The sequence below is a fragment of the Protobothrops mucrosquamatus genome, unplaced genomic scaffold (assembly GCF_001527695.2).
Source record: "Protobothrops mucrosquamatus isolate PMUCROS unplaced genomic scaffold, P.Mucros_1.0 scaffold3128, whole genome shotgun sequence".
Classification (NCBI taxonomy): domain Eukaryota; kingdom Metazoa; phylum Chordata; class Lepidosauria; order Squamata; family Viperidae; genus Protobothrops; species Protobothrops mucrosquamatus.
Genome location: NW_015389130.1, coordinates 180,323 through 192,110, shown reverse-complemented (window position 1 = coordinate 192,110; position 11,788 = coordinate 180,323). Strand labels below are relative to the sequence as shown.

The 11,788-nt window shown below is 40.7% G+C and overlaps 1 protein-coding gene across 1 annotated transcript in view; it reads left to right on the top strand.

Moving 5' to 3' along the window:
- The first annotated feature begins 275 nt into the window (after positions 1 to 275).
- The window catches only part of FRMD4A (FERM domain containing 4A), a 57,574-nt gene continuing 46,061 nt past the window's right edge, over positions 276 to 11,788 (top strand). Inside the window, exons 1-2 of the mRNA XM_015826425.1 lie at positions 276 to 410; positions 7,840 to 7,981. Of these exons, the coding sequence (XP_015681911.1) occupies positions 363 to 410; positions 7,840 to 7,981 (190 nt within the window). The 5' untranslated portion in view covers positions 276 to 362. The remainder of the gene's footprint in view (positions 411 to 7,839; positions 7,982 to 11,788) is intronic.

The window sequence follows — 11,788 nt, the reverse complement described above, 5'->3', positions numbered from 1 at the left end:
CAAACTTTCCCCCATGCTGGCTCAGGAATTCTGGGAGTTGAAGTCCACAAGTCATGAAGGGGCCAGAGTTCCCCCATGCTGGCTCAGGAATTCTGGGAGTTGAAGTCCACAAGTCATGAAGGCGCCAGAGTTTTCCCCTGCTGGCTCAGGAATTCTGGGAGTTGAAGTCCACGAGTGATAAAAGAGCCAAGGTTGCCTACCCCTGTCCTACAGTAAGAAAAATGCATAAGTCATATTCTCCTTTGACGCTGCTCTTTTCCTGTCCATCTAGAGCATCAGTGACCAGGAGGACTTTCGGACATAGTGGAATTGCTGTGCATACTTGGTATGCCTGCCCTGCCTTGATCAAGTCCATCTGGGCTATGGCCATTAGTCAACATCAATTTTACCTGGACAGGAAGCAGAGCAAGGTAAGCACCATAAGCTGCAGAGGGAAGGGAACCGCTGAGTGTGGACTCTTACGTTGACCTTCTTCTAACCGGATGTCCTTAAGCCCAACATTGGAAGAAAATGGAATAAGAAGGGATGGAGAAGGACCTTGGTAGAAGGACCTTTTCAGAGCAATACATTTTATTAAGCGGCATTAATGAAGGGTTTAATAGAAGTTTTAGTCTGAAAAAGTGGTATTACATGCCTTCTAATTTTTCGATACTGTGGTCTAACACGGTTATTCTGACGATGATGTCATCCATTCAATCAATCAGAATAGAGCTGGAAAAGACCTTGGAGGTCTTCCAGTCCAACTCCCTGTTCAGGCAGGTGACATTTCAGACAAGTGGCTGTCCAGTCTCTTCATAAAAACCTCCACTGATGAAGTACCCACGATTTCTGGGGGGCAAGCTGTTCCACTGGTTAATTGTCCTCACTGTTAGGAAGTTTCTCCTTAATTCCAAGTTGCTTCTCTCCTTGGTTAGTTTCCATCTGTTGTTTCTTGTCTTGCCTTCAGGTGCTTTGGAGAATAGCTTGACCCCCTCCTCTTTCTGGCAGCCTCTCAAATACTGGAACACTGCTGTCATGTCCCCCCTACTCCTTTTTTCCCTCTAGACTAGCCATAGCCAATTCCTGCAACCGTTCTTCGCATGTTTTAGTCTCCAGGCCTTTAAATGATCTTAGTTGCTCTTCTTTGCACTTTTTCCAAAGTCTCAACATCTTTTTTGTAATGTGGTGACCAAAACTGGATGCAGTATTCCAGGTGTGGCCTTACTAAGGCTTTATAAAGCGGTACTAATATTTCCCGTGATTTTGATTCTGTGTTTATGCAACCCAGGATTGTGTTAACTTTTTTGGCTGCCGCCACAGACAGCTGTCTCAAACCTCTCTATCCCTTGATGATTCTATGGACCAGCTTTTTCCACATCTTCCGATCTTGCACTACTTTGCGTTGTTCTAGGGCTCTGGCTGGTGTCAGCTTTGATAGTCTCCAGCCACCGTGTTTTTTTGGCTGCCTGGTGTAGGATAGAAGAACTGAAGAAGCTTCTTGGATGAGAAGCGAAATCTCTTCAGGGAAAAACAAAGTCCAGTTGCCTTTTGAAAAAAACATCTTTGGGACAACCATGACCTGGATGATTGACAATTTCCATAGACAATTAGTATTATGAAGCCTTCTGTTTCTTCTTTGCTCTAAGCAAAGATTTAAAAAGAAGTTTAATCGCTCTCCAGGGATTCACGTGGTCGTTCATACCCTCAGGAAAATGTAAGCAGGCATTGACTCTGAATCTTGTAAATTGTTTGGCTAATCCTGTTTATGTCAGGATCTGCCCACTTGAGAGTCTTTTAAACAATCTGAATGTTTGCCTTTGGGGTGAACCTGCTTTTCTCCACGTCATGTTTAATTTCATGGGACTCTGGGTGAAGACCCCTTCTCCCCTACCATGGAGATCCTGCAAATGTTGCTTCTGTCTTGTTTTAGAAAGAGTATCAGCAATTGTTGGCTCAACACAGTGACCCTGAGTGATGTTTCTTTCCTTCAGAAGTGGCTTTGCCCTTGTGTTTTGATGGATCTTCTTGTCACCTTCTGGGAGTTGCTTCTTGCTGTTTTTTAAGAAATACAGCCCAATGAATTCAGCTGGGTGGTCTGGGCCTCCAAAATTATTTAGAAAATGTCTTTTGGACTTTAGGAAGCGCAGGAACTCGACTCACTGGGGTGGGCTGAAAAATGTTCAGTGTATTTACAGAATCTCCAAAGCATTTTTTTTCCACATGAAGCTTGAAGAGTGCTTTAAATTTACAGTCAAGTCAATCAATCAGCCTACGGTCTCATAAACCTCTTCCTCTGACCTCTGAATTTCCAGTGTTTGAATTTCTCCTTTCTAAGAAGCTTAGCCATTTTTTTTAAATAATAGCAACGTTGGTGAATTCAGACTCAAGAGATTTATTATAGCCAGTTATGAATATCTTCAATTTACTCACTACCTTAATCTTGTTGAGTTTAATTTAGAATATGAAGTAAAGAGATCACTGATATCTAATAAAGCAGTTTTAATATTGCCAATTATATATTCAAAATCATTTATGTTTGTTCTTTTGGTAGGAAATGTATATATAGTATTTTTTTTCTCTTTTGGCTTTCAGAAGTTCATTTTCAGACTCCTACTTTTAGGAAATAAAGGTATTCTTAAAGCTAACTCAGAAATACAGTATGAGTTTTATATAAGAATTGCCAATTATAAGCTTTTTTCTTATGGGAGACTAAACTTTAACTATGAATAGTCCATCAGAATTGACGTACTCAGTGAGGACTGGGAATCCTTTGTAGATTTTTAAAATAAAGGTGGCTGGAAGCTCATTTTTATGCAGTCCTTTAGAAGGGGAGCTTGGCAGACTTGGGAAAGAGTTGTTTTTAAATATTTTAAATACTTTTTGAATGAGAGAAGTCTGAAATGAGCATGGAGAATGAGATTTATAGGTGCCCCAATATTGAAGGAAACCATTTTGCTCTGAAAATAATTGAAATCGCTTATTTGGAAGGTTTCAAAAGAGTCTCCTAATCCACCATTAATCACGCTGACTCCATCATCCGGCTAATGAATCAATCCATGTGGGAAGGAAATTCCTTTCCTTTTTAGTGGCTATTTCATCAAAGGTGGTGTTTATAATTGAGACCAGGTTGGGGGTTCCTAGAATGTTTGCAATTCCGGTATTTAGCTAAAGCAAAAATAAACCTCAGATAGCACAGCCAGTAGTTTTTTTCAGTAGTAATTGGGAGAACCTTTGCTGTAATAAAGAACCTAAGTCAGGGGTAGGCAACCCAACAGGCCATCCTGCTAAATAGGCAGTTTCCATTTCATCGGCTTTTAACTGCTGTTTGAAAACCAGGGGTAGGCAACCTTGGCTCTTTTATGACTTGTGGACTTCAACTCCCAGAATTCCTAAGCCAGCATGGCTCAGCTTGGAAACTCTCCCTTTCCCCTCAGCATGGCTGGCTCAGGGATTCTGGGAGTTGAAGTCCACGGTCATAAAAGAGCCAAGGTCGCCTACCCCTGACCTAAGTAATTATCACAGGCATAATTATTTATAGCTGATTTAAACATCAAAAGCTATTGTTCACAGATCAACTGTTAATAGAAATAGTTTTTGAATTCAGTTGCCTTTATATAGTACAGGATGGAGCCATCTCTTAATTTTAATCCGCTTTTCATATTGATAGTTTGGCTAAATCTTTCAAGCATTTTCCCCCATTCCCCAACCCGCTTTGCAGTAGATAGTTATTTCAGACATGGTTATTTCAGCTTCGTCCTGACCGGATTCCCCTTTAAAAAATCACCCCAAGAATTTGTAAAAATTAATTAATATCGGTTAAATTTATAAAGAAAAATTGGTTCAAAATTCCCCACAGAACCCCACATAAACATAAAATAACCAACAATCGGCGGGACTCAGGCATTCCTCTTCCCGCCCCATTTTCAAATTATAATAAATAAATAAATAATAAATAAATAAAATGTTTGACGGTCTTTGAGAGATACAGGTGGTCCTCGACTTACGGCCACAATTGAGTCCAACATTTCTGTTGCTAAGTGAGACATTCGTTAAGTGACTTTTGTCCTTTTTTTACAACATTTCTTGCCATATTTGTTAGTTGGCCTATTTTGAAAATACAGTGGTCATTCTGCAAGTTGTTGGTTTAAATTTTTCAGCTGCTTTTGAACCACTTCTTTCTTTCTTTCTTTCTTTCTTCTTCTTCTTCTTCTTCTTCTTCTTCTTCTTCTTCTTCTTCTTCTTCTTCTTCTTCTTCCTCTTCTTCCTCTTCTTCTTCTTTTCTCCCTCTCTCTCTGCCTCTCTCTCTCTCTTTCTTCTCTTTTTTCTTTCTTCTTTCTTTTTCTTTCTTTTTCTCTTTCTTTCATTCTTTCTTTCCTCTTTTTCTTCCCTCTTTTTCTTTCTTTTTTCTCTTCTTTCTTTCTTCTCTCTTTTTCTTTTCTTCTCTCTTTTCTTTTCTCTTTTTCTTTCTTTTCTTTTTCTTTCTTCTCTTTTTTTCTTTCCTTTCTCCTTTCTTTATTTTTTCTTTTCCTTTCTTTCTTTCTTTCTTTCTTTCTTTCTTTCTTTCTTTCTTTCTTTCTTTCTTTCTCCATAATGGTGTCCATAATGGTGTCATTTTAAACCCAAGTAAAATGCCTTCTATTCTGGAGGTAGAGTCCACATGTGGCAGGAAATCAGGAAATCTCTCTCCTCTTAGCCCAAGGGATGCCTTGTCAGGAGAGGATGAATGGGGAAAGCAGGAAGCAACTTATGTTTTGGCAACGGATGTAGCCCTTATTTTTCTTTAATGACAGGAGTGAATTGATTCTCTGAAGTGTGAGCCTCCAGATCCATTTTTCGAGCTGGGGAGAATACCTAATTTTAATGTTGTGCTCGTATCCCATTTCTCCTTCCACAACGAAGAGTGAAACAATTAATAAGACAGACATCTGTTTTACTTCGGTCATAAAAAAAAACCTGCTTTGGCAATTAATCTGCAGAAAATTTAAGTTCTGAGAGGTGGAGGAACATTTCAAGGAATATGAAACGTTCCCAAAACTTTGCATCTGTTTACACCAGGGGTAGGCAACCTTGGCTCTTTTATGACTCGTGGATTTCAACTCCCAGAATTCCTGAGCCAGCTATGCATTTGAGAATTCAGTGTTTAGCTGAGTGGAAGGAAGCCAGACAGAATATTATAGGATTTACTCCTCAGTAAATATGGAGGAAGTGTTTTACTTTTAATTTTTTTCCAGTGCCATCCTATCAAACGCCCCCTCTAAGAAAATAGAACCCAAGAACATCTTTGTAGCCAATGTTCCAATTCCTTCCTTCCGGTCATTATGCTCGTTCACCTTTTGTATATCCAAACGTTTTTGCTTATTCCAGGATTTTTTTCTATTAGTTTTATTCATTTATAACATAAAATGTGAAAAACAAAAGCAAATAGGAGGGAACAACAGTAGAAAAAGGAGAAAAACAAAAAAGGTGTGAAGAAAGGGAGGGGAAGAAACAAAAGGCATTGACTTCCGACTCTCTCTGTTGCAGTAAAATCAGACATTAAAATCCAATCTCAACTTTGTACATTTCTATAGTAGTATGCACTAGCCACAAGAAGCAACGGGTGGAAACTAACCAAAGAGAGAAGCAACCTAGAACTAAGGAGAAACTTTCTGACAGTTAGAACAATTAACCAGTGGAACAACCTGCCTCCAGAAGCGGTGAATGCTCCAACACTGGAAGTTTTTAAGAAGAGACTGGACAGCCATCTGTCCGAAATGGTATAGGGTTTCCTGCCTGAGCAGGGGATTAGACTAGATGACCTCCAAGGTCCCTTCCAACGTTGTTGTTGTTGTTGTTGTTGTTGTTGTTGTTGTTGTTATTATTATTATTATTATTATTATTATTATTTTTGTATCGGAAATCAATCTAATAAAACCCAAAATCATATTATCATTTTTTCCATCTCAAACACAAAGTCCAGAAGCGGTCTCCAAGTAGAAACATGCTTATTCCAGGATTTTTTTGAAGGGGGGGGTGGATTTCCCTTCTGGAAATTTGATAATTTACCCAAAATATCTGGGAGCCCATTTGCACCCATTTCAGCTAAAGTTAATGTTCTTTACCGCTTTATTTAATTCTGAGGGCTGATCTGAAAATGACAATTGCTTAATACAGCTAGTCCTTGACTTACAACAATTCATTTAGTGACTGTTTGGAGTTACAACAGCACTGAAAAAACATGACTTTAGTGCAGGGGTAGGCAACCTTGGCTCTTTTTTGACTCGTGGACTCCCAGAATTCCTGAGCCAGCCACGCTGAGGGGAAAGGGAGAGGTTTCCAAGCTGAGCCATGCTGGCTCAGGAATTCTGGGAGTTGAAGTCCACGAGTCATAAAAGAGCCAAGGTTGCCTACCCCTGCTTTAGGACCATTTTTCACGCTTACGACCGTTGCAGCATCCTCACGGTCACGTGATCACAATTCAGATGATTGGCAACTGACTCGTATTTATGACGGTCACCTCATCCTGTGGTCACGTGATCCCCTTTTGAGACTTTCTAACAAGCAAAGTCAATGGGGGAAGCCAGATTCACTTAACAACCATGTTACTAACTTAACGACTGCATTCATTTAAGAACCATGGCAAGAAAAGTCATAAAGTGGGGCAGAACTCACTTAACAAACATTTCATGGAGCAACAGAAATTTTGGGTTCCATTATGGTCCTAAGTCAAGGACCACCTATATTTGTAGATGACACTAAAATTATCATTGGGTTTAATGTATGGATTGATAACTTCAGCATGGAAAAAAAAAAAGATCAAAGGCCGGTACGGAAATGCCACCAGGCCCTTGAGACAAATTTGCTAATTGAATTGATTAAACTGAGATTTCCCAGATTACAAAAAAATTATATTAGTGTGTCATGACCAGAGGAAGGATTGTAACCTGAACCACAAAAATGTCTTGTAGACATGGCTTATAAATGAACTGCCATAAGAAGGAGTTGAGCAAATGTATTTATAGATAACGCTTATTGTTGAAAATGAATGTTGCATGTGAAAAAAAACACAGGAGTGTTAATTTGCCATATCTTTGCAAAAGAGAGTTGATAATTGGAAAAATCCTTTACTGAATTAATGTCATTATCATAGACTTTAGAGATCTAAAGGTAACCTATGTAAAATGTATCGGGATCTGAGTTACGGCCAAACGAATGAGATTTATTAAACAAAATCATCTTTAGCAAGAAGCTTTTAGCATTAATAATCAATGATAGGTTCTCTCCGATGCATCAACATTTGCAAGCATGGCTTAAGAAACTACAGTAGCTTTTCTGAAATGTTTCGTTGTTTTAGTCCAGTGTTTTTCACACTTGACACCTTTAAGATGGGTTAAACTTCAACCCCTAGAGCTGAAGAATGCTAGGTGTTGACTTCTGGGAGTTGATATCCATAAATCCTAAAAGTTGCCAAATTTGAAAAACCCTGTTTTAGGCCATGGCTCATTAATTTTATGTGTTTTATGGAACTTGTGAGAAGTTAGGCATGAATGGAGACCCATTATTTCACTGCTAAACGTGATTTGGGAAATGTAGTCCTTGGAATCCACTTTGATGATTTTGTTAGACTAATAATCATCATCACCACCATGGTTTTAATCACCTCAGGTCTCTCAGCATCTAATATATTTAGCACCAGGGTCATGCAGAAGACCATCCCTAGTTATTTTGAGGAGGAGGACGAGGTTCTTCCTGCTTTGGACAAATTGTCCTGTGTCGGTGATAAGATGTTGGTGCTGAAAGCTTTTGATGAGGCCCAGAAGGAAATATCTAAGAAGGTTTCTGTTTCTTTGTCACGGATTTCTTCGTTTCCTTTCTCCTCAGTCCAAAATCCACGCGACAAGAAGCCTGAGTGAAATTGCCATTGACCTGACGGAAACTGGAACGCTGAAGACCTCCAAATTAGCCAACATGGGCAGCAAAGGGAAGATTATCAGCGGCAGCAGTGGGAGCCTTTTGTCATCAGGTACGTCCCTTTTCAGATGGTTGTTCAAGTTAAACAAAAATGTCCAGGAACTGACTGTAATCACACTTAGATAGCGTCGTAGTGGCTCATTGGGCAGAAGGCAATATTGCAGGCTGACTCTACCGACTGCCAGCAGTTCGATTCTGACCCGCTCAAGGTTGACTCCGCCTTCCATCCTTCCGAGGTCGGTAAATGTTTCACGTGGAGTCAGTAAATACAATACAAGGCCTCACTGTGCAACAGCCATCTTTCTGAGAGAGAGAGAGAGAGAGAGAGAGAGAGAGAGAGAGAGAGAGAGAGAGAGAGAGAGAGAATACAACTACAGGAATGGGAACAATAGAGATGAATCTTACAGTAGCAATATGACACAGGAAATAAATACAATAGAGATGAATGATAGAACTGCACATATGGTAAACATAACACCCGTAACATCTTCCACTTTTTCATGTTGACCAAACAATATTATGAAATTTTGGATGAGAACCAGTAACAACACTTCCTATAGGTTGAGTCTGTTGGGCGGTCGCGAACATCTGCCACTACAGGTGAAGACTGCCCCTCTTTGTACTCTGAGTTTCTCCGACCTCGCAGAGGTTGCTGGACTCTTCTCCCCACTTACCTGACTGCTGTCAGGTATACCGGCTTGTTCAGGACTGTTATTAGCATTGGCCTGTGGCACCAGTACTGTGCATCCGTATTGCCAGTAGGTAAATGTGGCCCGGTAATACCAGGTGAGTTGGGCCTGTCCACAGAGAGTCAGGCTGTTCAACCACACGCAGATCCACACTGTTGAGAGTTTCATCAACATCCACTAGATAGGAGCGTGGTGCCACCTGTTGTAAACAGAATTAATTTCGTGACAATAAAGATAGAAAGAGTGCAGAGAAGAACAACAAAGATGATTAGGGGACTGGAGGCTAAAACCTACAAGGAATGGTTGCTGGAATTGGGTATGTCTAGTTTAATGAAGAGAAGGACAAGTGGGGACATGATAGCAGTCTTCCAGTATCTCAGGGGCTGCCACAAAGAAGAGGGAGTCAAGCTATTCTCCAAAGCAGCTGGGCAGGACAAGAAGCAATGGATGGAAACTAACCAAAGAGAGAAGCAACCTAGAACTAAGGAGAAATTTCCTGACGGTGAGGACAATTAACCAGTGGAACAAGCTACCTCCAGAAGCTGTGAATGGTCCAACACTGGAAGTTTTTAAGAAGAGACTGGACAACTGTTTGTTTGAAATGGTATAGGGTTTCCTGCCTGAGTAGGAGGTTGGACTAGATGACCTCCAAGGTTCCTTCCAACTTTATTATTATTATTGTTATTGTTATTTCTATTCTATTCTAAAATGAGGACCCAGATTGTTGGGGGGCAATATGCTGACTCTGTAAACCACTTAGAGAGGGCTATAAAAGCAGTATGAAGTGGTATATAAGTCTGGGTGCTCTTGCTAGTGCTACGTGATCTTGCCAGATCCCAGCCAACTCTTTCTGGCGTGGTGTCCTTTTCATGCTGCAAAGTTCAGATCAGCTATCGGTGCTGAGAGCTTTGAAAACAGACAGATTCCAGAGGGTTGAATTACTGGGGTATCACCTCCAGCGGCAAGACTGATTCCGTAACACCTAAAAGGGACGACAGGACGTAACCAACGTTTGTGTTTGCATCGACACAACTCGTGTTTCTTCCGAAACTTCAGTAGAATTCCCGAAGGAAAACTACCAGAAAATAAAGTTTATACCCCCAGAGGAGATTAAAATAGGGTTGGGATCTTAAACCCAACCAGACTCTCTGTAGACTGAGTTATTGTAGGGAGAGGGTCTTGTTGGTGTAAGGCAGCAGAAACCATGGGTTATCCTAAATGGCTGCAATCCGAACATTGAGAGTGAAAAAGCAATTTACTGGAATTCTACACCAGTAATGGACTTCATTTCTGAGCTGAAAGCAAGATGCTTTGGGGTAGTCCAAGTAAATGTTCAGATTAAGAGGAAGTCAGATGAGGAAAACAGTTAAGAATTCATTTATTTTTTTTGGGCAGGGGTTCCAAACAGTGATCAAAACCATTCGCCTTTGAATTAAGGTTAGAGCTTGTTATTTAGCCATTCAAGCATGGAAAAAAGGATTTACCATGTACAGGTTGCCCTATAAGGTAAAGTGTCATGACAGAGCGTGTGGTCCAAAGGAGGAAAGAGAACACTTGTGGCTGTTAATATTTACATAGTGGTGGTGATAAACTGTAACGCCTTCCAGTGTTTATGGCAGCCTTGCTCAACTTCTGCACTGTTGTGATCTCCTTATTTGTGCATCACAAAAGCAGAGGAAGGAAAGATAGACGAGACCAACAGCTACACGTCTATTTATCTTCACATCAGCTACTGATCAACTTAAGAGCTAAGAAATTTATTGGAACAGGCAACATAAGGACGATGGGTTTGATTTTTTTGCCTAAGTTGCACCCAGCCCTTGGGTTAAGTTGGAATCCAAAGTAAGTTGAGAGTCTCTTGGTGTCTGATACAATTAAAGGAAATGCATTTAGCATATTTGTACAATACAGGTAGTCCTCAATTTAACAGAATATCAGAATAACAGTTGGAAGGGATCCTGGAGGTCTTCTAGTCCAGGGATAGGCAACCTTGGCTCTTTTATGATTCGTGGACTTCAACAAAACCACGCACTCTCCAGTCCACGGAAAAACCTCTCCAAGGAACCGGTCCCTGGTGCCCAAAAGGTTGGGCACCTCTGCTCTATCCCATCCCCTCTTCCACTGGTGGAAACCCTTTCCTGCTTATTTTTCAACGGAAGATTTAGCCGTATCCTTATCCAATTCTGCTCACTGAAATCCTTGGAAAAGAACCAAGGACAGCAGCCATCTGCCCATCTTCACTTCAGGTCGTCCTCCACTTACAACAGTTTGTTTAGCGACCGTTCAAAGTTACGACGGCACGGAAAAAAGTGACTTACGGCCGTTCTCCACACTTACGACCGTTGCCGCCATCCCCAGGGTTACGTGATCAAAATTCAGACGCTTGGCAAACTGGTTCATATTTATGACGGCCGCAGTGTCCCGGGCTGACGTGATCCCATTTTACGACCTTCTGACAAGCGAAGTCAATGGGGGAAGCCAGCTTCCGTAAACCACGGTGTTACCGACTTAACAACTGTAGCGGTTCGTTTAACAAGCGTGGCAAGAAAGTTTGTAAAATAGGGCAAAGCTTACTTAACAAATGTCTCACGTAGCAACAGAAAATTTGGGCTCAATTGTGGTCGTAAGTCCAGGACTACCTTACTAGGTTTCTCCCCATCATTAGCGGTGGTGAATGCATCTGCTTATTTGCCTACGCTGAGTCTTTTTTTTCTGGGACCTCCAAGACGTGCTTGCCAGTTCAAAGCACAGTTCAAAGCCATCTGCCACCAAAGCAATTTTATTTATACTGTGGAGGAGATGCTTGCCAGAAGTCAGAGCGGCTTAGAAAGCGTGTTTCTTTTTCAACCGCTAAAATCCTTATTTGGAATCTGCTCTGTTTTTGATTAGACTTTTGAGATTCCCTCTGGAGTTTGGTGCCCAAGTTAGATCCTCAGCCCAGAAAATACGTGTTTTGTGTATCAGTAGGAAGAAAACTAAGCGTTTATTTTATCTCTCAGAAATGTAATGGAAGGGGAAGGAACAGGGTGTTCTTTTTTTTTGAAAAACAAATTAATGGCCATAAACCTTGGTCAATCAATTTTGTTTTTAGTAAGTCCTTTGTTGTTCTGTGCCCAGGATATCTCCATAGTGTTCTTTTTTTAAAAAAAGAAAGAAAGAAAGAAAGAAAG